Here is a 26,881-nt window from a genome sequence, read left to right as displayed (position 1 = left end):
TCTCCCACAAAATGTGCCCTGCTGCCTCAACCACTAAACTGGGCATATATTATTTAATTTTGCTAGGGTTGTGAAATCACAGCAAAAATACTTTTGCACAGCAATTTTACAGCTTTTGTATTGGAGTGCAGTTGCTCCATAAAAGCTGCAGGACCCGCAATTACGATTTCCCTAATTGCAATCGGTCCTGTGGGCTCACCTCCAATAACTTTAACCTAGTGCTTTTGGAGTCACCGACAATCGATAGTGATTCCAAAGCGCAGCTTAAAGGATACGTGAGAAAAAAAAACCTGCAGCCTAAAGGTGGCCACACACCATACAATTTTTTAAAATATCTGTTCAATTTAAGAATTGCAATCAATTTTTCTGACTGATTCTAATATTCCAAAAATCTGACCAATGTACCACACACCTGTGTTAAATTTTTCCCCAATTATGATAAAAATGATTGGAAATTATGACAAAATTGCTAGCGTGTGTATATTAATAATTCGACAATCTAACACACACCATACAATCTTTAAAAAGGTTGAAGAAAAATATCTGGCATTCCAGGTCGATAAAAATCGAAGAAAACGGGAAATCCGACCGGATTTTTCTGTCGAATGAAAAAAAAAAGCTTTAGATTTTTTTCGGGAGATCCGATCGTTTTTATCGAATTGCCATAAAATCGGATCATTTTATTGTATCGTGTGTGGCCACCTTTACTTAACTGGGGCTCCTCTCCCGCCCCCCCCCCCCCCCCATAGCGGCAGCTACAGCGTATGCGCGAGTGCACACAAACCGCTAGTTGCAGCCTTGTGGCTGGAACCGTTCTGCACAGGCGCAGTGAGAAATGTAAAAATCACAAAAGAAGAGTTCAGATTGGTAAAAAAAATTGCATCGCAGTGCGTTCGCAATTATAGTGGAAACAAACCCCGTTTACTCAGGAGGTGCGAGGGTGCGTTCTCTTTGAAGTGAAGGAAACTTCTGTTTGCCTCTTTTAGATAACTGCAATGCACTGCTTGCAGCCCTGATCACCATATGATAACATATGAATGTTTTTTAAAGGATAGACAAATTAATGAAAGCAAATGCCTATTAATCTGCATAAAGTTGCTGGGACGCAGACTGCATACTCCTTTTCCCCACAATTGCCTGTAAAGTGTCAGGACCGGGCCCTGACCCTCCTTTGGGTAGCCATCCTTGCCTCGGAAGTAGTAGTCTGTAATAGCCACCACACCTGCGCAGTTGGCATGGCTGCGTACGCCTGTGCAGTTCGGAAGTCCTCTGCCAACGTGTCCACGCTCCTGGTGGTCTGCAGGACATCGTTAGGGCGTTCCGAACTGTGCAGCCATGCGAAATGTGCATGTGCAGCCGCTATTGCGGACTACTATTTCTGGGGCAATGATGGCGACACGGGAGGGTCGGGGGAGGGGGTGGAAGGAGGACGCGGACAGCGTCCCATCAACTTTATGCAGATAAATCGGTATTTACTTTTAGTTAGCATTCTCAATTCGGCTATCCTTTAAAAAATATGTCATTATTAAAGTCACAATAAGGTTTTTGAAATTGTTTTCAGATCCCCACTTCTTTATAAATACAGTGGATATAAACCATGTATACATCCGTTAAAATGCCAAATTTTGTGATATAAAAAATGAGACTACAAAAAATAATTTCAACATTTTTTCCACATTTAGGCAAGGTTCAATCTTGTCCAAATCGAATGCTTTTTCCCACCTGCAAATTCGCATTTGTACTTAAAGTGTCCCTAAAGCCAAGTAACGAGTTTCACTTACCTAAGGCTTCTACCAGCCCCCTGTAGCCGTCCTGTGTCCTCCCTGGTCCTCCGTTCCCCCCGCAGCGTCTCAGTTTCGGTGTCCGGACTGGAAGTTGGCAGGAACGCCTGCGCGGCCCTGGCTACACGTATCCTTGCTCGTGTTCCCGTCTGCAATAGCACCCTGCGTAACTGAAAGCTTTTCACAGTGCACTTCTATGGAACAAATGATCAGGTAAAACGCATCAGTTTTCAGTGTGAAAGAGGCCTAAGGCCTCTTGCACACTGCACGCGATTCCGATTCCGATTCCGCTTTTTAATTGGTTTTTACATCCGATTCAGATTCCGATTTGCAGTGTGCAGGGAGCAAACTGCAAATCGGAATCGGATGTAAAAACTGATTAAAAAGCGGAATCGGAATCGGAATCGCTTGCAGTGTGCAAGAGGCCTAAGAGTGTACACCCTAAACGTGGCCACTAATAGTACAATTTGCCAAACGATTGTTTACGAACGATTATTCGCATGAACGATCAGAAATTATAGTTTGGGACACTAATGGTCAAACGTCTCCTAACATATCCAATCATTATTCTGATCGGATTGGTTAGGAGATTTTTGCTCATTAGTGTTCCCAAACAATTTTTTTTTAAAATTTTTTTTTTTAGTGTTCCCAAACAATTAACCTGTGTATATACACCTGATGAAGGACCTGCATGTCCGTAACATGTAGTGTCACTGTTCCGCAATACAAGCAATGTTTTGCAGTCATTGGTGTGCCGCCTCTTTTTTTACGTTTGGTCAAAACATTTTTTTGCATGTGGTTTTTGGGAGACAATGTATTTTTTTTGCAAACTTAGCCAAGTCTGGATATCTTTTTTTGTAAGTAAAGGCTTCTGTCTTGCAACCCTATTTTAGTCCAAACCTATGGAGAATACGGGATATTGTTGTTGCATATAGCACACAGTCAGCACATAGCAGAAATGCCTTCAGCTGCCTCCTTCCCTGTTGCTGTGGTTACTTGGCAGCCTCCCTTGACCAGTTTTGGTCTTGTCATTTCATCAGTTTTGCAGGGAAATCCATTGTTTGGTAACATCACTGTTGGCGTATGGTTTCTCCACTATGACTTCACTGTATTCCATAGTATAGCCAATGCTGCGGAATTTTGTTTGTACGGTTCCCCTGATTGATACCTTACAACAATGATGCTCTGTAAGCTCTCTGTGAACCATAACTTTTGCTTCAGCAGGTAACTGAGTAAATGTCAGGAAAATCTAACTAGTACAGCTACAGTTTATTTGGGGTTAATCACTTTCTTTAATTGATGGCAGGTGTGTACCAAAGTACAGTGAGTGCTGTAATTAAATTAAAGGGTGCTTCAACAAAAGAGGGTGTGTGCACACTTATGCAACTAGCTTACTGTGTGTCTTTTATTTTTGGTATTCTTTCCTTTAAAGGGACTCCGAGCAGTAAATAAATACAAAATCGGAACTTACCTGGGGCTTTCTCCACCCCATCGTAGGTCGGGAGGTCCCTCGGCGTCCCTCTGGCTCCTCTCCCAGGGCCTGGCCAGAAATGGCTCCTGGTGACACTGGGCCCGAGTGTCGGGCTCCTTCTTCCTGAAAAGTGACGTCAGTCGTCACCACGCCAGCCGCCTCGCGTCATCACGGCAGTGTTGCCAACTCATCCCTTTAATTACTGACAAATCTAAGTTATACAGGTTCTGGAGCTACTTGCACATAATCAGTGCCTTAACTGCATCTACCTAGCCACAAAACCTGTATAATTCATATGTGTCAGTAATTAAAGGGATGAGTTGGCAACACTGCATCACGGCGACCGGCCTGGTGACGACTGACGTCACCTTTCAGGAAGAAAGAGCCCGACACTCGGGCCCAGTGTTGCCGGGAGCCGCCGAAAGCCATTTCTGGTATTTATTTACTGCTCGGAGTCCCTTTAAGAGATTTGCTTGTTTTTCAATTGAATCTTACAGGTTACAGGTCACATTAAATGTGGGAAAAGTTTTGAAATTATTTATTGTCTTCTTGTTTTTTACATACAAAAAAACCTGACAAATGTAACAGGTGGGTGTACACTTTTGATATCTGTAACGAATGTGGAATTATCTCCGTGGTCAGCGCACAACCTGTGCGCCGACACTACGGAAACCCTCCACAAGCGTTTAGATAAGGGAACCCAGCTTTGGTGCATATGCACCTGTAGAGAGGAATTCCAACCGGCAGATGGAGCTGTGGAGTGCAGAGGAATAAACCCTCTGCACAGCCACAGATGCCAGATAGAAATTGTACGAAATGAAGCAATACAGGGCAAGATAACCTCTCTCGAGAGAGAGTGAGCACAGAGACGGAATGTATGTATGTCCACCAATCTAGTCGCCACCCGGCGACGGTAGACATACAACAGCGAAGACCAAAGTGAGAAAGCAATCGCAAGAATAGCGATTGCTAATAGAGACACAAGACGAGTAAAGACAGATCATAGGATGAATAAAGACAGAACCAATTAACAAACTATAATCCAACACGAAAGAACAGACAGGACTAGCTACACGCGGTCACCACACGTTAAGCGCAATAGCGACAAAGTGCATGCAAGGCACGGTCACCGCACGTTAAGTGCAACAGCGACAAAGCGTACCAACCCTGACTAACAAATTAAACACGAAAAAAAGAAAACAAACAAAGAACGTGAACGCTTGCTAATCGGTTGCCTCACCCAGACAACAGCAAGCGTTCGTTCCGGACAAGACAGACAGAAGGAGTAACCAGTAGCAACCGCACCTAAGGTTAAACTCCAAGGTTCATACAAGAGAAATCCACCGCCTCTAACGCTAGGGCGAATGCAATCTAGGAACAGAACAGAACGATTCACTGTCAGCCACCGCTGGCGACAATACCATCGCACGGACGAGACAAGACAGACAGAAGGAGTAACCAGTAGCAACCGCTGCTCTGGCTACACTCCAAGACAGAGTACCGAGAGATCCACCACCTCTACCACTAGGGCGAATGCGATCCAAACAGACAGAGCGATTCACTGTCAGCCGCCGTTGGAGAAAGTGCAATCGCAACAAATAAGACAGAACTAGGCAATACAGATAATAAACAACCTGACTGCGCTAGAAGGAATGCTAGTGCACTCCCAAGGATAACTACTCTAAGACAATATTTAGCAAACAATTAGCAGAGGGGCTGTAACTCAAGGTAAGTCCAGCAGAACCAAACCTTTTATGACCAGCAGGGATTTCTGGGAGGAAATGGTATTTATACTGTTATGCTACGTACACACATGCGACAACGATCGTTCGTTAAGAACGACGAACGAACTTTTAATTGATGAAAGAACGACCTAACTAAAGTTAGTTTTAAAAGGTGTGTAACGATCTGATCGTTAGAACGAACGTTACATCACAAAAAGCAACTATTGCGCCTGCGCATAAAAAAGAGAAGTTTCACGAAGAAATAGTGAAATGCGCATGTCAAGCCTAGTACGAACGATCGTTTCCAACGATGTACTACTTTTGCAAACGAGTGAAGAGTGAAGACAGGTCTCCTTTCCAGGGACCTGCAGCATACAGACCTGAAAAATGGTCAAAAAGCTGCCTGCCTGTGCAGACAGCAGAGCAGATCATTACAATATCCATTATAGACCACACAGAGAATAACAGTGAAAGGGGGGGGTTCTATAACCACCCCCACCCCTCCCCCCAAGCCCTGTGAGCTCTTGCTTCCAGTACTTAGCCCTTACAGACAAGTGCCATGGTACTCTGTATCGGAGATAGAGTGCCACGGAAGCGTCACAGCACGTCTTTGTGAGGGGGCAAGGCTAAGCACCAGAAGCTGGCGCACAGGGGGTTGGGGCGGGGGGGGGGGGGGCAAGTTGCAAAGAAAAGACCAGCTAAGTCATAATTTTTTTGAGAACATGATACACAGATGTGAAATTTAGGCTGTATAGTCTATTATCTAGGGCTTAGGTTCTCAACGTGTGGTTCGTGTACCCCAGGGGGTACCTCTGATGGTTCCAGGGGGTACTCGGGCTTCATATACTTAACCAAGAATAACAAATTTAGAGTTTTAGAAAAAGATAAATCTTATTTAAACAAAACCAAATTAGTGTTTTAGCTAATTAAAAGCAATAGTAAACACTTGTAAATTGTTTAGAACCAATTATCATGTACTACAATCAAATATATATTTGTCAAGGGGTACTTGTGATAATGGTAGGGGGTACTTGGTGAGTACAGGGTTTTAAATAGTAAAACCCTGGTATTTTATACCAATAAAATGTTGAGAAACACTGGTCTACATCATGCTAATGTAATGCCTAATTTTGTCAGTTTCTCATTGCTCCTGTTTTATACACTCATGAGCCACATTACTGAAACCACTGAAAGTGAAGAGAATAACTTGATTTTCCCAATGCTTTATGTCATCACACATGGGTAGTTGTCCCGCCCCCTCTACCCCACAGGATCCTGCATAGTATAAATTTTGAGTAAGCCCGGCCCCCCCCAGTCTTTTGTCCTCGAGCACCTCACCTCATAGGATCCACGGAAGACCAGCAGGCAAGATTTGCCTAATATTTTTTCTTTTAACCCCTACCATGCTGTTTTTACAGCAGCTTAAAACTTGCGTTAGTGCAAGTGTTCCCTGGAAACTATAAATTAGTTTGGGATCCTCCCCCTGTATCTGTTGGTCTGGAGGGGGAGAGAGTGTGAAGCATTCATTACAGGTTTAAATAACCTGGAGTGTTTTCACGGGCTGTATTCTAGACAGTATTAAATATACTGTACGATCGAGTTCGGTTGGGGGCGTCCCTTCTCACCTGTATGTTTCTAGTGCCGCTCGCCGCTCCTGGTCCTGTATCCTGGCGTGCGTTCCGGTCGGACTTCCGGGTCGCGTCATGCGTTCCAGCGCGCCCGGATAGTCTGGTTGGTGGAGGCACGCCAGCCGGAAGTGACGTTTCGGCGGACCGGAAGGGGAGCGGACGGGCAGTTTAAAGGCAGTAGGCTTCCGAGTACCCGCCGCTATGCTCGTGGACGCACGGAGTAGCGATGGATGAGAGGGCTGAATCAGGCACATCCTCGGCAGCAGCAGTGGAAGGTTGGTGCATAAAAATTTAAGGGTGCTGTGAGCTGGGCTGCACTGCCCTGTCGTAGACCAGGCTTCTTATCCCATCCTATCTTTCATTTCTTGCAGCTGATTTAGCTACCCCTATGGACCCCCCAACAAATCTTACAGACCAGCATAGGGTTTCAAGGTAGGGGTTTCACGAGGTAGGTTCTTTACCCTTAATGCCACATTTCTCTGACCAATGGCTCATGGACTTTTCTGTGTTTTATTACTCAGCCCTAGAAAACACAAGAAGAAAAAGAAGTCCAATTCTAAGTCAAGATCAAGTTCCCCCATGAGACAACAGGAAAGGGAGAGAAGCAGATCTCCTAGACGTCAGGAACACTATTCAACTCACCAGAAGAAATGCTGGGCATGTGACCGTGACGTCTTACCGGGGAAAAACGTGTGCAGACGTTGTTTCTCTGAGATGGCAAAGGATACAGAGCAAATTCCTATGGATGTATCACACATGATTAAAGTGGCAGTGCAAGAGTCCATGAGAGACTACATATCCTCACTACCCTCCCAGTCTGCAACTACAGATCAATCACAAGCCTCTCCTGACCCGGCTATGGAAGATATGGCAACTGGATTCGACTTCGCGTTAGTCCAACCGTTTGTTCAGGCAGTGCGGGAGGCGATAGAGTGGGAAAGTTCAGATGATGAACAACAACCATCTACTAGTCAAAAAAGGCGCAAGGAGTATTATTCTCATCTTAAGAAAAAGATAACAGTTTTCCCTATGATGACAGAGATATCGGATTTAATAAAAGAGGAGTGGGAGAAATTAGATAAAAAACCACCTTTGAACAATAGAATGACAAAGCTGTATCCCTTGGACTCCGGAAAGTCAAAATCCCTTGACAACCCACCAATTACAGACGCATCAGTCAGCCGCCTGGCTAAACACATCACCCTTCCTAGGGAAAACACGGCTACATTCAAGGATGTTTTAGATAAAAAAATAGACACTGAACTTAGAAAGATTTACACTACGGTTGGAAACTCTACAAGACCTGCAATAGCACTTACGTCTATAGCAAAGGCATTACGGGCTTGGTCCGCAAATATTGAAGAAGCAATTCGCGCAGATGCAGATAAGGAAGCCATATTATCGGCATTGGATGATTTTAATCTAGCGGCAGAATTTATTGGTGAAGCAGCGGTCGATATGATCAGATGTTCAGCCAGAACAATGGCGTTCTCGGTAATTGCAAAGAGAGCACTGTGGCTTAAGACGTGGTCGGCCGACCAGGCATCCAAGATAGAATGGTGTAAAATTCCTTATGATGGGACTAACCTATTTGGCAACGAGATGGACGTAGCCATAAAAAGAGTAACGGGCGGACGGTCAGGTCTAATTCCTCAGGACAGAAGACCGGCAAAGCCCAACTGTCAGCAAACAAATCGACCTCTACAATCAAGATTCAGAACAGCCAGATCTTATAGACCAGGGAAAGAATTTAAAAGGAACTGGCAAAGCTCCCAAGGAAACTTGCAGAGGTTAACGAGACAGAAAACTTCCAACCCTCCCAGTAGCCAGCCGAAGCCCTTTTGACACGCACCACATCCAGGATTGGCCAGTAGGAGGGAGACTCCAAAGATACGGCCAAGTCTGGATGGAAAACATACAAAATCGATGGATAAACAAGACAGTTACACAGGGCCATCGGTGGAGTTTCAGCAGGAAGCCACCAAGAAACCATTTTGTTCCAACAAAGATCCCCAGCTCTCACGAAAAAAGGAGAATATTGCAGGATTATGTACAGACCCTAATACAGAAACAGGCAATTATGCCGGTTCCACTGGAAGACAGAGGGAAAGGAATCTATTCCCCATTGTTTTTTGTTCTGAAAAGAACTGGAGACTGGAGGCCAGTGCTGGACTTAAAGAGAATCTGTACTCTGAAATTCTTACAATAAAAAGCATACCATTCTATTCATTATGTGCTCCTGGTCCCCTCTGTGCTGTTTCTGCCATTCTCTGCTGCAAACCTGGCTTGTAATTGCCAGTTTTAGGCAGTGTTTACAAACAAACTAACCAGCTTCTAATAGGCTCAGCTAAGCAGAGTGTGTTAGTCACACAGAGCCTGCAGGGGGTGTGTACAGCTTCTAGCTAATCACAAGCAGCCCTGCACATTCCAGTCTGACTGCCTCAGCCTGACTGTGCCGACTATAGAGAGAAGATTAGATCATATAACAGAGATAACACAGCTACTGTGCAATTAGGAAAAGCTGCAGTAAGCCAGACCACATTAGAAAAGGCATAGGAACTTATAGCATAGAAGAAATAAAGATAAACAATTTGTTACAGAGTCTCTTTAAGACTGCTCAATCAACATATAAGACTGAAAAAGTTCAAGATGGAAACCTTAAGATCAATCATACAATCAACAAGGGAATTCGATTGGATGCTTTCTGTGGACCTCGAGGACGCCTATTTGCATATTCCAATACACTCGAGGTCCCAGAAGTATCTGAGATTCGCCATAGAGGATTCCCACTTTCAGTTCTCATGCCTCCCATTCGGCATTTGTACAGCGCCGAGAACCTTTACAAAGATTCTACTTGCAGTGGTAGCGCTACTACGTCTCAGGGGTCTCCGATTGTTCCACTACCTGGACGACCTTCTGCTTTTAGCATCAGAGGAGGAGACCTTGATCCAACAGAGGGAAACACTAATCGAAACCTTAACCTATTTCGGGTGGAAGATAAATTATGGCAAGAGTCATCTGATTCCGACACAGACGATGATATACTTAGGAGCTCTTTTCAAAACCTCCCAAAATTCTATCAGCCTTCCTCCGGAGAAGATGGAGATAATAATATTTACAGTACAGCAGGTGATATCAAAGAACACTATGAGGGCGCGCCAGTGCCTAAGTCTGATAGGCACTCTTTCTTCCACCATTCAAATGATACGCTGGGCACACTGGCACATAAGAGCATTCCAGTGGGACTTCCTACACCAGTGGGACAGGAAAAATTCCAATCAGATAATCCAAATCACATCCCGCATGAAGAACAGCCTTCAATGGTGGACGGACATACACAATCTCTCCAGGCACCAGTTGATACAACCAGCACAAACGATCACAATTACGACAGATGCCAGCCAGAAGGGTTGGGGAGCACATTGTGGCCCCCTTACAGCACAGGGTCAGTGGAACATGCTCCAGACACAAACTCAATCCAACATCCTCGAATTGAGAGCAATTTATCAGGCACTACTCAGCTTCAAGGATATAATCAAGGGGAAATCAGTAAAGTTACAGGTGGACAACAAAGTGGCAGTCTCCTATATAAGGAAACAGGGAGGAACAAGGAGCATAACACTGCTGCAGGAGACGGCAGCTATCTTCCAATTTGCGGAGGAGAATCTCTGGGATCTGAACGCAGTATACATACCCGGCAAACAGAACATACTAGCGGATTATCTAAGCAGAAACCGTGTCGACAACAACGAGTGGAGCCTGTCACAAGAGACATTCAGGTGGATCTGCAACAAGCTGGGCACACCACAATTAGATCTAATGGCCACACCGCAGAACACGAAGTGCAACCTCTTCTTCTCGAGAATGTATTGTGCACAGGCAGTAGCAGTGGACGCATTATCAACCAAATGGGACTTCCAGGTGGCATATGTGTTCCCCCCTATACCCATAATATACCACCTGTTATCGAGACTGTACAAGGAGAAAGTAACACTAATTGCTGTGATACCGCTATGGCCGAATCGTACATGGTTCCCACTTTTGTGGGACATGAAGTTACAGTCTCCTCTACCTCTCCCATACAGCAAAGACATGCTGACACAGGGGAAGATCAGACATCCGAATCCCCAGAAACTGAATCTGGCGGCATGGATATTGAGGGGCAGAGGCTAATACAAGAAGGTTGTTCAGCGGAAGTAATAAGGACTATCCAGAATGCAAGGAAGCCTACAACTAATGCCACATACAAGAGAGTATGGAGCAGATTTGAAGAACTAGCGGACGAAATGCAATTTCAAGCATCAAAACCCCAAATCAAACATATCTTGGAATTCTTACAGAGAGGATTATCAAAAGACTTGGGATATCACACACTGAAAGTCCATATTTCAGCACTATCAGCCTTAACAGGTACACCATGGGCTACCCATGCTCTAGTAAAACAATTCCTAAGAGGAGTTTTGAGACTAAAACCCCCCAAAAAAGCCATCTTCCCAAAGTGGGATCTACCTCTAGTTTTAGAAGCCCTTACAAAGCAACCATTTTTTCCACTACAGGAAACCTCATTATGGCACTTAACGTTAAGAACGGTCTTTTTGGTTGCCATGGCATCTGCGAGACGAGTCTCCGAACTACAGGCCCTAGGTTGTAAGGAGCCGTACTTAACACTATACCCGGACAGAGTGGTGCTAAGACCAATTCAACAATTCATACCTAAAGTAACTTCAACATATCACCTAAATCAGGACTGGACCTTGCCAACATTCACACAGGAGGACACTCAGGAGGTCCATCCGTTAGATGTAGGCCAAGCAATCAAGACTTACTTGGAAACTACGGCAAACTTTAGAGCAACGGATAGATTATGGGTCATACCAGGCGGCTATAGAAGAGGCCAACCGGCCTCAATAAGAACAATAGCCTCCTGGATCGTTAAGACAATACAGACTGCCTATAAAACTCTAGGCCTGGAACCACCACAACAAATTTCGGCACACTCGACAAGAAGTATGTCGACATCCTGGGCAGCCTTGAATAAGGTTCCAGCTGAAAAAGTTTGTCAGGCAGCAAACTGGTCATCCATTAATACATTTATAAAGCATTATAGAGTTGATTTGTCTAATCAATCTTCTTTATTATTTGGCAAAGCTGTTCTAGAAGCTCATGTTCTGTGAAACATTAATTAAATAATTTACTTTGCAGCATGAACTTGTGCCCTCCCTTCTTTCTTTCTAGTTAACTCCCATGTGTGATGACATAAAGCATTGGGAAAACGGAAAATTGTTACTTACCTACCGGTAATTTTCCTTTCCCGATGCTTACATGTCATCACACCGGTCCCTCCCTTCATGTGAGCTTCGGTGTCGAGGTTTACATAGACTGGGGGGGGCCGGGCTTACTCAAAATTTATACTATGCAGGATCCTGTGTGGGGTAGAGGGGGCGGGACAACTACCCATGTGTGATGACATGTAAGCATCGGGAAAGGAAAATTACCGGTAGGTAAGTAACAATTTTCCGTTATCTTGTTACAAAGACACAATCACAGAGCAAAAAGGAAAGTCTGTTCCTAGACTGGACAGAACTTACTAAATGTGGTCAATGGAGAGTCTACTAAGTCCAATCTCATCATGTACTACGATTAAATATTATTTGTCAAGGGGTACTTGTGATAACGTTTACTATGCTAGGAGGTATTTGATGACTACACATACCAATAAAATGTTGAGTAACACTGTAGGGCACCAGTGACAGACTTAAAGGAAAACTGAAGTGAGAAGACTATGGCGGTTGCCGTGTTTATTTCCTTTTAAACAACACCAGTTGCCTGGCAGCCCTGCTGGTCTGTTTGGCTGCAGAAGTGTCTGAATCACACCAGAAACAAGCATGCAGCTAATCTGTCATATATGACAATAATGTCAGAAACAGCTGATCTGCTGCATGCTTGTTCAGGGTCTATGGCTGAAAGTATTAGAGGCAGAGGGTCAATAGAGCTGCCAGGCAACTGATATTGCTTAAAAGGAAATAAACATGGCAGCCTCCATATACCTCTCTCTTCAGTTCCCCTTTCAGCCACAAGGTGGAAACCATACAACTCTAATTTGACCATTTTGCAACCTTTTTCCCTGTAATGGGGCATAGAAATGCATTAGAAATAACAGCAAGATAATGGAGAACCATATTATTCATGATTACAGTCAGGGCCGAGGCAGAGGCGGGAGAGGCTCCAGCCTCAGGGCGCAGTGTAGCACAACTCACCCAGCTATCATTCCCCTATTCTGTTTGAAGCAGAGAGAAATAAGAAAAGGGGATACATGGCAGTGACTGCAAGCCAGATAACTAGAGATTAAGTTGATGGGAGGGTTGGGGGCCCTGTGGCGCCTCTTAGTCTAATAGCAATCAGTGTGTGACCACTGGCGTAGGAGGGATGGAGGGGCTCACTTTGGTGTCACAGCCTTGGGTGTTGGAGGACCTTGTCCCAGCTCTGATTACAGTTCTTACAGCTTTTGAAGGTACTTGGCGTAGTGTATAGTAAACAAGGAGTTACAACAGGACAAAACGAGTGCTTTCCATGTTAGTAATTAACCCATTCGCGTTCCGTCGTTTTCACTTGAGCAATGTTCACCTCCCATTGATTAGCCTATAACTTTATCACTACTTATCACAATGAACTGATCTATATCTTGTTTTTTCTGCCACCAATTAGGCTTTCTTTGGGGGGACATTTTGCTAAGAGCCACTTTACTGTAAATGCATTTTAACAGGAAGAATAAGAAAAAAACGGAAAAAAATTCATTATTTCTCAGTTTTCAGCCATTATAGTTTTAAAATAATACATGCCTCCATAATTAAAACTCACGTATTGTATTTGCCTATATGTCCCGGTTATTACACTGTTAAAATTATGTCCCTATCACAATGTATGGCGACAATATTTTATTTGGAAATAAAGGTGCATTTTTTCCGTTTTGCATCTATCACTATTTACAAGTTTAAAGTAAAAAAAAATATAGAAATATTTCATCTTTACATTGATACAGTATGTTTAGACCCTTAGGTAAATATTTACATGTTTTTGTTTTTTTTATTGTAATGTTTTTGTTTTTTTATAATAAACATTTTATTTGGGTATTTTTGGGAGGGTGGGATGTAAACAATAGTTTTATAATGTAAATGTGTCTTGAGTTATATTTTTTTTTTACTTTTAGTTGTAGCTTTACTTTTTGGCCACAAGATGGCGGCCATGAGTTTGTTTACATGACGTCACTCTAAGCGTAACATACGCTTAGAGAGACGCATGGGGGAGGCAACAGCCAGAAAAGCGCAGCTTCCGAGAGAAGCTGCCGCTTTTTCAGCGGGGGAGAGGAATCAGTGATCGGGCACCATAGCCCGATTCACTGATTGCCTGGCTAACGAACCGCGGGGCGGGAGCGCGCGGTAGCGCGCATGGTTCCTGGACGTACTTTCTACGTCCAGGAACTAAAATAGGTTAATGATTAAAGAACATTATCATGTTTAAATTAACACTTGCCTCATTAGTGATATCTGTGCCCCTGGCTAGACACAGTGGTGCACTATTCTTTTGAAGGTGGTTCAGCCCTGCTGCACTGGGATGATGGATGATTATGTAATAGCTCAATAAACAAGGTATGCATGGGACGCCACGCCGTCCCGACCACCGCTCCTTCGCCAGTAGCAGGTCTGTAAAAGGGCCTTGTCATATGTGCCACGCAAGCCACCCAGTCTCCATGATCGCGCCGCCACTGCTTAGACCTGCTACACTGCACCAACGCTCTTACCTTCCACTGCAACACTGTGACTAGCTGCCCAAACACTGGATCAATCCAGCATCGATTGGATGTTCATCTGTCTACATTGTGTTTGCAGTTGGATTATCAGCTCCGCTGGAATGGATGAAACCGTCCTGGGGTCGCATGTGCTGTGACTCTCTTTTGCTACAGATCCTGCCATATATCTGCTTACTTTTCTCAGCTGATTCTTTCTTGGCTCTTGCTGCTTATGGAACTGTGCAATACATTTGCATATTGTGCTTGTGAACTGCCTACTCCTATCCAGAAGTACTTGGAGCGCTTTAGACAACATTTTTGTTTGCTGACCTGGGGTAGGGAACCTATGGCTCGGGAGCCCGATGTGGCTCTTTTGATGGCTACATCTGGCTCATATACAAATCAGTAGGGGTTGATTCACTAAGCTACACTGATCAAGCAGCGCAGCTTAGTGTGGCAGCGCAAATAAAATTTTCGAAGTAGGCACGCTACTGCTGTAGCATGCACTACTAACTTACTTATGCTACTCCAAAACGAATGGCTGCTCCAATTGTCCCACTCTGGACCCTGTCAGATCCAGTGACTTTGTAGGACAATATCCTTGCCCTTTGATTGGCCCAATAGGCTGCCTGTCACTTGATAGGCAGCCTATTGGGCCAAAGTGCGGGGATCTCGTCCTACAAAGTGAATCAACCCCTAAGTCAGCTAGCTAATTGTACAAGCTGTTAGTCGATATTTCTCCTGTCTGGCTCTCGGGGAAATTGCTGATGTTGCTGAAACCCAAGAGAAGCTGAAGATGTGTCTAACACGTCCGCTGCCTGGAGGATCAACTCTATACACATCACTATGGCAACAGGGACGTCAGCCCTCTGCTGCGCATGAGCACTGTCCCAGTTTGAAACATTTTGTATGGCTCTCATGGAATTACATTTTAAAATATGTGGCGTTTATGGCTCTCTCAGCCAAAAAGGTTCCTGAGCCTGCTTTAGTTAGTGCAGTTTGATCCTAATTATCTCCAATCCTGGACTTCTTTGCTGACATACTGTAGGAGTTCTGGAGTGCCTGTTTTTTGATGTTGGTTTGTTGTGACAGGGTGGCCATCCCATGTGCCTTTTCATTTTTACTGTAATGTTATTAATACATTTTTAATCTATTTTGCATTTGATCATAGCTGATTTGAGATATATATATTCACTACTACAGTATATCAGATGAGTACAGCACCGTATTTCTTTCTTTCTGGAAATGTAATCTCAAGTTAAACTAACACTTCATGTTTTTAAAGCCAAGCTGAACGGAAAGTAAAATAAGATGCCCAATTCTATATACACATCTAATATGACTTTCCTATAATCCCCCAGTTTAATTTTGTGTTTGAAAGCTGAAATTGTAAGTTTAATGTTGTTTTTATGTCCCCGTTGGATAACAGTCTTTTAAAGTACAACTAGCGATGATGGGCAGATAAGCCTAAAGGACAATTCTCTATCTGAATGCATCTGATTACAGAGAGATTTCTTGGCTGCCCATACACCACAGGCCGATAACCGATTGCATGCTGAAATCGATCAGGAGTTGATGCTGTCCCCCCTAATGTCAAATGAGCCCACCAATGCACTAAAGTATAGTGCATCGGGGGGGGGGGGACATTTGACATTAGGGGGGATATCGCGGGGGGTTTCGTCACGGTCATCACTAGTCCCAATATCGCTTGTTGTTACCACCGCGCACCCGATCAGGCAAGCTCTTTCCGGCACCAATTTTCATCCCATCTGATTGTTGAACGCCCGCCAGATGGATCTGGCTCTTTGATTCAACCATCAGATAGATTTCTGTCAGATGCCTGTCAGGTCGAATCTGACAGGAATCTATCTGATGTGTGCCACACACTAGGAACAGATTTCTATTGAAAATCGATCTAAATGCATTACTGCACCATTAGATCCAATGCAATTCTATGGGCCATCGATCTGCTGCCAGCAGCAGATCGACCAAGATTTTCCATCCTGTCAGATAGAGCAAATCTATCGAAATCGCCGGCAAATCGATTGATTGGCCGATTCTAAAGAATTGATTTGCGATCGATTCTGTAGAACTAATCGATTGCTGAAATCGACCAGTGTATGGGTCCCTTTAGATACTTACCTAGGTAGAGGGAAGCCTCTGGATAGTCATCAGGCATCCGATCTCCTCCTTGACTCCACCATTGCCAAGTATGGACCTTTTGAGCTATACAATCAAATATTGACACATGATATGTTTCAATAAATGTAAATATGGCCACATTGTTTAAAGGATACCAGATGTTAGATAACCTAGAGAAACAGGGGGAGCAGGCATATCCTGTTACCTGTGCTGATGCCTACCGATCTCCCCCCCCCCCCCCCCCCATTCTCCTCTCTGCCCCCGCAGTCCACCTAAACGCCCCTCTGGCAGCCTCTTCCGGGTTGGCGGAGTCGGGCACTACTGCACTGGCTGGGCTGCGCGTGTCCTACAGTGTGCGCCCGTCTCCAGGAGCGCTCTGTGCATGTGTGTGAGGTCACTACATCATGTGCATGGCATCATACGCAGTGTGCTCCCGGCCACCGGTGCACGTTGTAGGACGCGCACAGCCCGGCTAGCGCCTGCGCAGTAGTGCCCAACTCTGGCAACCCTGAAGAGGCTGCCGGAGGGGCATTTAGCTGATGTCACACTGACATCAGCCAATAATGTATTATAGATCATTAGTAAAAAAGCCCGCCCATTAAAAAATGGGCGCTAGGCTACGAGTGCTCCCCCAGCATCGCGAGCACAGATGCGTCTCGCTCGCCTGCCCTCGACAGCTGTCTGCAGTATATGCTTGGCAGTTGGAAAAAGCTGTTATTTCCCTCAATGCAATGAGGTTCATAGACAGCAAACTGTCAGGTCAGGAAGCAGACACACACACACACCACACACACACACACACACACACGTTTTATTATGCAGGATACTCAATTAGGTTATATGGAAAAAAAAAACATGACAATGAATGCAAAATAATGTTTTATTTCCATTACATTGTATTTGTGTGAGATGTGTTTACAACTGGCCAGTTTTCAGAGAATGCATTAACTACTTCCATACCAGCAGTCTCTTGCCCCATAAGGACCAGAGACTGCTGGTACCACAAAATGGCGCCGATCGACGAATCACTGCACATACCCGCCATTCCTCCATCCCTGTAGGCCCCTCTCTCTGCCATCGCTATGATGGGAGAGCTCTGTGCCCCGGTCAGGAGCCGCTTTCATTGGCTCCTGACCCTGTCAATCAATGTAAGCTAACGCGATTGGCTCACAGTGATCACGCGGTCAGGAGCCAATGAAAACAGCTCCTATTTTGATGGCAGAGTGAGCGAGTTGTGAAGGGGATAAAGCGGCGGGACCACACAGCGGAAATATTGAAATCTATGTCCTGTCAGGGCTACGCAGCCACAAGCAAGAGGTAAATTTCAACCACGCTGGTCCGGAAGCGGTTAATGCTGTACAAAGCAGAATTCCTATCCTATCTAAAGTATGTGATTACAGCATTAACGTACACTAATTATGTACACTTACGCTGCCATGAGTAAATTTGGTAGTATGGGTAGTCCCCGGTTAACGAACGAGATAGAGACTGTAGGTTAGTTCTTAACCTAAACCTGTTCTTTATTCAGAACATTGTGCAATCTCTGTCCCCTGTACCGCCTCTGTGCCTCCAGTGCCCCCCTCTGCCCTCTGTACCTGCTTATAAAAGTTTAAAAGCCATTTTTTCTTAGAATTTTTTTTAAAATCGATTTTCTCAAAAACTACAAGTTCAATTTGATTTTTTTTTTTTATTTGTTCCCATGGAAGCTGTTCGTATCAGCGGGTCCTTCGTAAGTCGGGGACTACCTGTACTGTACTTGGATTTATGGTTCACATTGATATTAGTATGCAAGTGTTAAAGCTGAACGCAAGCCAACACATTTTTTCATAATTTTGCAGACAGAGGAAAGTGTAGAACCTCCCGAGGTTGTTTTTGTAGTCTGGGTTTGGCAATATGGTTGGCTGGAGTTAATGCACAGCATTTGTATATTTCTGAACAACCTGTTATACTGTATATGTGATGGCGTTTTACTGGTACTGACAAACGGGAGGGAATTTGGTAATTTACCAACTAACCAGCTGTCACTAAAAACATTTTCTTCACCATAACAATACACACTATTATTTCCCGCTTTAATGAAAACCTGGGATGAAGGGAACAACAGGATGTTTATTTACCTGGGGCTCCTTTCAGCCCCCTGTAGTTTGTCAACCTCCCCGGTCTGATCAGCTGTGAAGTACCCAATCCACCTGGGTTGTGGGCAACTGCGCATGCGCTGCTCCAGGCCATGCACCTCCACCATTGCACTCCCATAGCCAGGAGATAAGTCTGTACGAGATGCTTATGCCCAGAATGCTACCGGTCAGCGGGGTTGACAGCGGCACAGCGGAGTAAGTAAAAATCATTTTTTTAACTTTCATCTCCGGTATCTTTCAGGTACACTTAAAGAACAAATATTTATATTAGTGGTATCTTTGGTGTCTTTATAAAGCCAGTTCTCTACACAAATGTCAAGTGCAAATTTGTATTCATATAAAGCGTATTGTATGATGTGCTGATAGTGTTAGGTCCATTCCTGAGCTGTTGGCAGCCATTCCTCTTTGTCTTCCACGTCTAGTTGTCAGTCTTCTGGCTTTCTCTGGGTACCAGACTGAGTAGAACAGGCTTTTTTGCCCTTAGGAAACCTGTGGTGTCAATTTCCAGTGGGATCTATAATGCAAATAATTTCATTAACATACAGTAAAATAAATTCTGCTTTTAAGTGCTCACCTATTTTAGATCCCTTATATACTCACATATAAGCCTAATTTTTCAGCACAGAAAATGTGCTGAAAAGTTACCCCCTTGGCTTATACGTGAGTCAGTGGAGCAGAATGGATGGTGGAGCAGGTTTTGTTACTGGCAGAGGAACGTAAGGATCGTGCACTAGTGATTCTGCTCTTGCCAGCTGGCTCCCTGCTGTGTCCGTGCTCCTCGTCCCCTGCAGCATGGTGTGCAGAGTGCCCTGCTCAAGACTACCTGTGTCCCCTGGCTTGTGAAGTGGAGCGTGCAAGCAACGTGTCAGTGGTGCAATGATCGGGAATTCTTCCTGTGTGGCAATCACTGTGTATCATGTCTATGACGCCATCTAGTGGCTTCTTGAGACACAGCTGTATGATCCGTGGGGTACATATGGCTATGGGGAGGGGGGCTGACTTGTACTGGGGGCACATCTTCCTACTGTGGAGGGGAATATACTGGGAGGGGGGCTTATATGCAAGTCAATCACTTTTTCCTGGTTTCTGAGGTAAAAGTGGGTACCTCGGGCTTATACGTGGGTCGGCTTGTGAGTTTATACGGTATGTGTTATGTAGTAGCTTGACAATCTTGGAAGACCCTGAGGAATACACTCAATCTGTATGGAATCCTGTTAAGACTCCAGAAGAGTTATAGAAGGATCGCTGTGGCTGTAACTAAGTATATGGTTTGGATTATTGTTTGGTGATAGAGTTAAATATCAGAATAGAAGTCTGTTGGTTTTGGCCCATTTCACACATCATGTGTCGCAGTACACTCCCCTGCCACTCCCTTGTTGCAGTGGCCATTAGTCTTAATGACACATGCCACGCTACCCCCAGTGCAATGCGATGCAGTGGAAGTGGTTTCGACAATGCAGAGGCAACGCAAACTCTGCAACGCAAAGCAGTACCGTGCTGCAGGCATTTGCATTGGAGTCTATTGTGCTGCTGTGCACATCCGCTGACTGAGGGGAAAACAGTAACCTACTTCCTGTCCAACAGGGGGCATGTCACTGTTCGGGGGAGGGCTAGCTATGCATATTAACCTGTCTGCGCATTGCTGCATGGTAATATGCACAGGGGAATGGTGCAGTGTGGGAGTCCTGCCTCAGGCTCCTCTGCAGGACGATCGTGCCGCACCATATGTAAAATTATCCCAAGTGTTACAATAAAAGCAAGTGTTTTCTTACCGGAGTGTCCTTGCAGGTCCGGAAATTGAAATTCTGCAGCAACATGGTGATGACAGACTTCATGTTGATCAAAGCAAACCTCATCCCAATGCAGTTACGGGGTCCAGCACCAAAGGGAAGGAAGGTATACGGGTCTTGGGTTTTTCTGTTCTCCTTGCTGAACCTGGGAAAACAAAGAAAAAAGCTTTTAGTGATTTATCCGACCCCTAACCAGCATGCACCTGTGACTCCTTCGCAGGCCTTGAGCTCAATTAAACCATATGCATTCCGCACCCTTCAAAGAGGTTAAACCAGTGCAGAGAGAAGCCAGTTTGCAAACTAAAATGTTAATTAATCTACTATCTAAAAATGTTCCAATGGAAGTAAACTTCAATACAGTTCCTAATGCAGGACAAAGCAGCAGTCTGCCTCAGAGTGGTTGGTAATCAAGCCAAACTTGATCCTCAATTCAAAACATTCCTCTAAGCAAGTTAAGGGTTAGTATCCAAGGATCTAAAGGCGTCCATCAAATATACAACCATGATTGTACAATCTTACCAAATCTATGAAATAGACAGGTGAACTAAGTGAATATACTTTGAATGGATACTTTATGTAGTCCCTCATTGAATATAGATGTGGTAGTCAGTGGTCCTTCATAGTTTTCCTGGTGGTCAGTTGTACCCCATAGTTTCCATGGTGGTGTAATGGGCCTCCATATGCAGAGATCAGCAGCAGGAAGCATGGTTGGTAGGTATTTACTCACCTCCCCTTGATCCAGCAATGAGCTGCTCCCCCTATTCTCAGGATGGCATCCAGCCTCGTACTGCCAAGTACTAGGTCCCGGCTTGATGATGCCATCAAGCTGGGACCAGATACTCTAGGCAGTGTGATGCTGTCTCTAGCAGCAGAAGTGCGAGGCGACGAACAGGTGAAATATACATCCTGTCAGACTGATGGGCACAAACAGGACATAGATTTCATCTACAGCAGTGCTGAAGAGGTAAAACTTGCTATTGAAATGTCATGCTATTAATACATGTGCTTTTAATTATGATTAAAAATAGAGGTTTTTGCACCTGGCTGGAGGCCTGGAGTGCATGTGTGTTCACATAAGTGCCTGTATCTGTTTGGTGGATTCTGGTGACTAATCTGTGTGTGGCCCTCAGTCTGGTTCATAAGCATGTCCTGTAATATGCAATGTTTGTAAGATACTATGTATGTTGAGTGGGTTTTTTGTTCTACTTAATGTTACATATTTTGGCCCATTTTCACCGTGCGCTGCAATTTGATCACAAATTTGTGATTTATTTTGATTGTTTTGCAAGTGCAAAAATTAAAATTTGCAAGAAAATGTAAATGTCATTTTCTGCACTTCCATTGACGTTTGGGGAAGAATCGAATTGCTGTAGTTGAAACTGCTCTCCACAATTTACATCATCAGGTTTACTGCAAAATTGCTGGCAATCCAAAAATCAGAAAATGTATACAATTGAAATGAGCCTTTTTCTCTTTATCACGGTACACATCAGGGCATATGCAATTATTTTTTCTCCTGAGTTTTCTCCTTGGTGATATTTCACAACCTGTCAATTTAATATCCTTTAAACCACCAGCAAGCAAAAAAAAAAAAAAAAAATTTGATAGAACTGTTTCACCTGATTTTTGTTACCTTTTCAATTGCAAAGTGCTGAAAAGTTATTTTAAAGGACAACTGTAGTGAGAGGTATATGGAGGCTGCCATATTTATTTCCCATTAAACAATACTAGTTGCCTGGCAGACCTGCTGATCTATTTGGCCCAGAAACAAGTATGCAGCTAATCTTGTCAGATCTGATTATAATGTCAGAATCACCTGATCTACTGCATGCTTGTTCAGGGTCTATGGCTAAGGCCTCTTTCACACCAATATGTTGCGTTTTAGGGGACGTTAAGGTCGCATAACGGCCCCTATCGCAACGCATGGTGGTGTTGAAGTTGGACGTCAGATTGAGCCGTGTTATGAGGCTCTTGGTGCTATCCTGGGAAGTCCGGATCTTTTCAATGATTTGGATGATTCGAATCGGATCATTGAAAAGATCCGGATCTTTGAACCGAATCTCTGAATCATTTTACTAGGGAAGCAGGGGTGCAGCAGAGTGAGAGGTGCAGGAGAATGAAGGCACATTGAGGGTGCTAATGGGGAAGGGAGAGATGCAGCAGGAAGATTGTGCTTGTGCACAGAAGCTGCAGTTCCTGTTTCTTCCAGACATCCACTGTGAACCGAATCCTTCATTGTGATTGACCAGATGATTCGACTCACAAAAACGATCCAGATCAAAGATCCAAATCGTTCATGATCTGGACAACACTACAGTGCAGTGAATATTAATTAGCCATGTGGCTAGGAACAATAGCGGACTCTCCCCTTATTGAGCATGTGCAAACAGTCTAACGCAGCTAAAACTACATATAACGCACAGCATGCTGCAGTTTCTTTGAACGTCCAGCGTTACAATGTAACACAACGTGGGCACTGTGATCAGCCCATTGATTTTTCATTACTGTGAGTTGGGCTGCATTACAGGCGTCTCTGACGTGCGCCTGTAATGTCCCACTGTGAAAGCAGTCTAAAAGTATTAGAGGCAGAGGATCAGCAGGACAGCCAGGCAACTAGTATTGCTTAAAAGGAAAAAAATATGGAAGCCTTCATATCCCTCTCACTACAGTTGTCCTTTAAAGAGGAACTGTAACGTCAAAACGTCCCCTGGGGGGTACTCACCTCGGGTGGGGGAAGCCTCCGGATCCTAATGAGGCTTCCCACGTCCGTCCTCCGTCCCTCAGGGGTCTCGCTGCAGCCCTCCGTGCAGCGGTGACGTCAATATTTACCTTCCCGGCTCCTGCGCAGGCGCTCTGACGGCTGTCGGCTCCAAAGTAGGCGGAAATACCCGATCGCCGTCGGGTCTGCTCTACTGCGCAGGCACAAGTTTCCGGCGCCTGCGCAGTAGAGCGGACCCGACGGAGATCGGGTATTTCCGTCCATTTCCGAGCCGAAAGCAGCCACAGCGCCCCCTCTGGAGCCAGCAAAGGTAAATATTGAATCTACAGTCGGGTCTGTCGCCGGCTGTTCGGAGGGCTGCAGCAAGACCCCCGTGGGACAGAGGACGACGTGGGAAGCCTCATTAGGATCCGGAGGCTTCCCCCACCCGAGGTGAGTACCCCCTAGGGGAGGTTTTTGATGTTACAGAGTCTCTTTAAAGAGAAGATGAAAAATTATCTCCTAAGAGAAAACTCAGTAGAAAGTGAAATGCATATGGGCCATGGTATTTTTTTACTTATTTCCCTAAGAAATATTTATCCTAGAAGATACCCTGGTGATACCTTTCAGGTCGGAACTCTTCTGGGTTAGGCCAGAGTTCAGGATCTCGGTGTAGAGCAAAACTCGGGATCACAGCGACAACTCCCTTTGGGATGGTCACTCCATTGATTTCGGTTGTTTGTTTGCAAACTCTCTCAATTCTCAAAGCCGCAGGGTACAGTCTCAGAGTTTCATCAATCACCATATCCAAATATTCCAGCTGCATCAGAGCATCATAGGTCGGAGGAGACTGCAGATAAATCAAAATGTCTTAATCTCATATATCAATTATCTCATAATAGTTTATAAATCAACTGACAGATTTTTAAAATATACTGTATTTTTCCACACCATAAGACGCACCTGGGTTTAGAGGACTAAAACCAGTAAAAAATAAAAATATACTAAACCTGGTGCGTCCATGGTGCAGCAGGCCCTGTTCAGGCACTGTCAGTCACACACACTGAAGCAGAAAGCATAATACAAACACTGCTTTAAAGAGACACTGAAGCGAAAAAAAATGATGATATAATGAATTGGTTGTGTAGTATAGATAATTAATAGAACATTAGTAGCAAAGAAAATATTCTCATATCTTTATTTTCAGTTATATAGTTTTTTTTATAACATTGCATCAATCTCTAATATTTGCAGTTTACACACTACTCAGCATTCTAAATGATTTTACAGAGCAGGCAAATGAACTTTTGAACTGTCCTCTGCAGAGAAAAAGAAAATACAGTGATTGACAGTTGCGATAACAAGCTTCAGAAGCCAGAGCTCTCTGCGACTTTTAAAGTCGTGGAGCTCAATGGCTTTTTGCATAGATAACTGGAGTTTCTTAACTTTTCCTGTACTGGAAACATTAGACTTACCATATGTCTCTGCTCCTAATGTTTTATATTGCTGTACATTGGTATGTAACCCTGCCCTCCCAGTGATCCTTAGCCTAGGCTATGATATCACACTGCCTTTCAGCCCAGAGCACTCTTGGAGAACAGCTGGTGTTTCTGCTCATTTCACAAAAACATCCCAGAGTGATGCACCTTGCCAGCAGTAAAGATAGCGATATCTATGATAAATTGAAGAAGGTAAATCAGGGTGAAGATGGGCAAACACTGACTAAATAAGTTATAAAGTAATATTGTAAAAAAAATGAGCATTTGTATTTATTATATTTTATTCAGTTCTTCTTTTGAGGGATAATACACAAGGAACTTCCTACATAGCATAGCATGTGACTGCCATAGGCTCAAGCAGCACAAGGAGTCCTGTCCATTCTACCTGCATAGTCATTTTTCTAAGCACCATTACTACTATCGATCAATAACTAAGCTTGCACACAGCGGTTTAAGTTCCTGTTTTAGCATTGCATATCTCTTATAGAGTTATAGAGGAACTTTAGTGACAATAACATAATGAATAAAACTGTTTTTTACTTTTTTTTTACAATATTCATTTATAAATTATCTAACCAGTGTTTGCCCATTGTAAAAATCTTTTCTCACCCTGGTTTATAATCTGAAATGTATCAAAGCTGTCAACATATTTAGTCCTGTCTGATGATCTCTGCAGAATGTTTATTTATTGAGAGTGAGTACCTAGTCTCCCAAAATGCTCTGAGAGGGAGAATTTCGCAAAGCTAATCAGCCTAGGCTAAACATCACTGAGAGGGCAGAGCTACATTCAATATACAACTATAGGAAGTGTTTATGATGCTGAAACCAGGGAAATTACTGTAAAAGTCAGTATCCAGAATAATTTACTGCATTCTACTATATGTCACTACAGTGCCTCTAACTTTCAAATAGTATTGTTATAAAGCAAGTAGTAATGATTATACTATATTGGCCTGGCAACTTGTCACATCACTGACAGTATATGACAACTTACTTTCTTATTAAAAAGTATAAAATATATAAAGCAAAACAAATGAATAAGCACACAAAGCAAAGAGAATGTTATGATTTACCTTATTCGGTAAATGGGCATCAATTTCCTCCTGCAGTTTGGTTTGGACATCGGGGTTTGTTGCCAAAACATATGCCAAGAACATAAGAGTGGTGCTGGTTGTCTCATAGCCGGCAATGATGAAGATAAGTCCCTGCGCCATGATTTCTGAGTCAGACAGTTCTGGGAAAAATGATACAGAACAATGAATACTAATTAGGTCTGAAAGTGCAGCTCTAGACCCTTTTTGTTTAGTCATGATGATCAGGGTGAGGAAGGATTGCCACACCTGTTGAATTTGTATTATTGTTTGTGCTCTAAATAGGGAGATTTCTCTTAAAGAGAAACTATAGCAAATTATTGTTCTTATAATGACTAGATAAAATGAAGCGAGCATGTGGTAAAATTAGCTATAAAAAGGATTTATTTAACAAAAAACAAGCAGAGCGGATACTTCTTACGTAATCATTGGGCATCCTGTCGCTTTTGTAGTAAGCAACGTAGATGCTGATCAGCCCATTATCTTGTGGGGCACTTCAGTAGTAACTACCTTTTTTCACAGATTTGTCCTCCCTTCATGTCTGCGTTAGTTCACATTTATCTCCCTATTCTATTTTGTCTAGTTGTGGAGTGTAATATAACTAGTTAAAGTGTACCTGCATTGAAAAAAAAGAGCCCCTGGAGGGTACTGTACTTGGGAGGGGGAGCCTCTGGATCCTAATGAGGCATCCCCGTCCTCTCCTGCAGCCCGGATCCAGAGCTGGCAGCCTCCGAAACGCTTACGACAAGCTTGTCGGCGGTGTGGTCTCTAGGACCACAACAATTCTGTGAGCACAGAATACCAGCGCTGAGCAAGGGAGGACGTTACCTAGCTACAGGATTTGTTTATAGCAGATTTGAAGTTAATAACTTACGCTTCAAATCTTCTTTATAAACAAAACCTGTAGCTAGGTAACGTCCTCCCTTGCTCAGCGCTGGTATTCTGTGCTGAGGGAGCGCGGCTGGCTCAAAGTGCAGTCAGTCATGTAGGCGGTCATGTGGTGACGCCCACATGACGTGTAACAGAGTATACGAAGCGACGATGTGCCGCTCCCAGGGCTGTAATCCTGCACAGCCACAGTAGCGGCTATGTGAACTGTGGAGGGGGGTGATTTTTAAAGTAATGATTCTAATCGC

The 26,881-nt window shown here is 44.0% G+C and overlaps 1 protein-coding gene across 1 annotated transcript in view; it reads right to left on the bottom strand.

Moving 5' to 3' along the window:
• Positions 1-17,398: 17,398 nt before the first annotated feature.
• LOC137568225 (cytochrome P450 3A24-like) overlaps positions 17,399-26,881 on the bottom strand; it is a 40,810-nt gene continuing 31,327 nt past the window's right edge. The window contains exons 10-13 of the mRNA XM_068278743.1: positions 25,728-25,888; positions 23,779-24,005; positions 20,440-20,602; positions 17,399-19,181 (exon numbers count right to left, since the gene is read on the bottom strand). Coding sequence (XP_068134844.1) covers positions 19,086-19,181; positions 20,440-20,602; positions 23,779-24,005; positions 25,728-25,888 — 647 coding nt within the window. The 3' untranslated portion in view covers positions 17,399-19,085. The remainder of the gene's footprint in view (positions 19,182-20,439; positions 20,603-23,778; positions 24,006-25,727; positions 25,889-26,881) is intronic.

This window comes from Hyperolius riggenbachi, chromosome 1 (assembly GCF_040937935.1).
Source record: "Hyperolius riggenbachi isolate aHypRig1 chromosome 1, aHypRig1.pri, whole genome shotgun sequence".
Lineage (NCBI taxonomy): Eukaryota > Metazoa > Chordata > Amphibia > Anura > Hyperoliidae > Hyperolius > Hyperolius riggenbachi.
The sequence above is the reverse complement of the archived record's forward strand: the minus strand, read 5'-3'. Positions and strand labels throughout refer to the sequence as shown.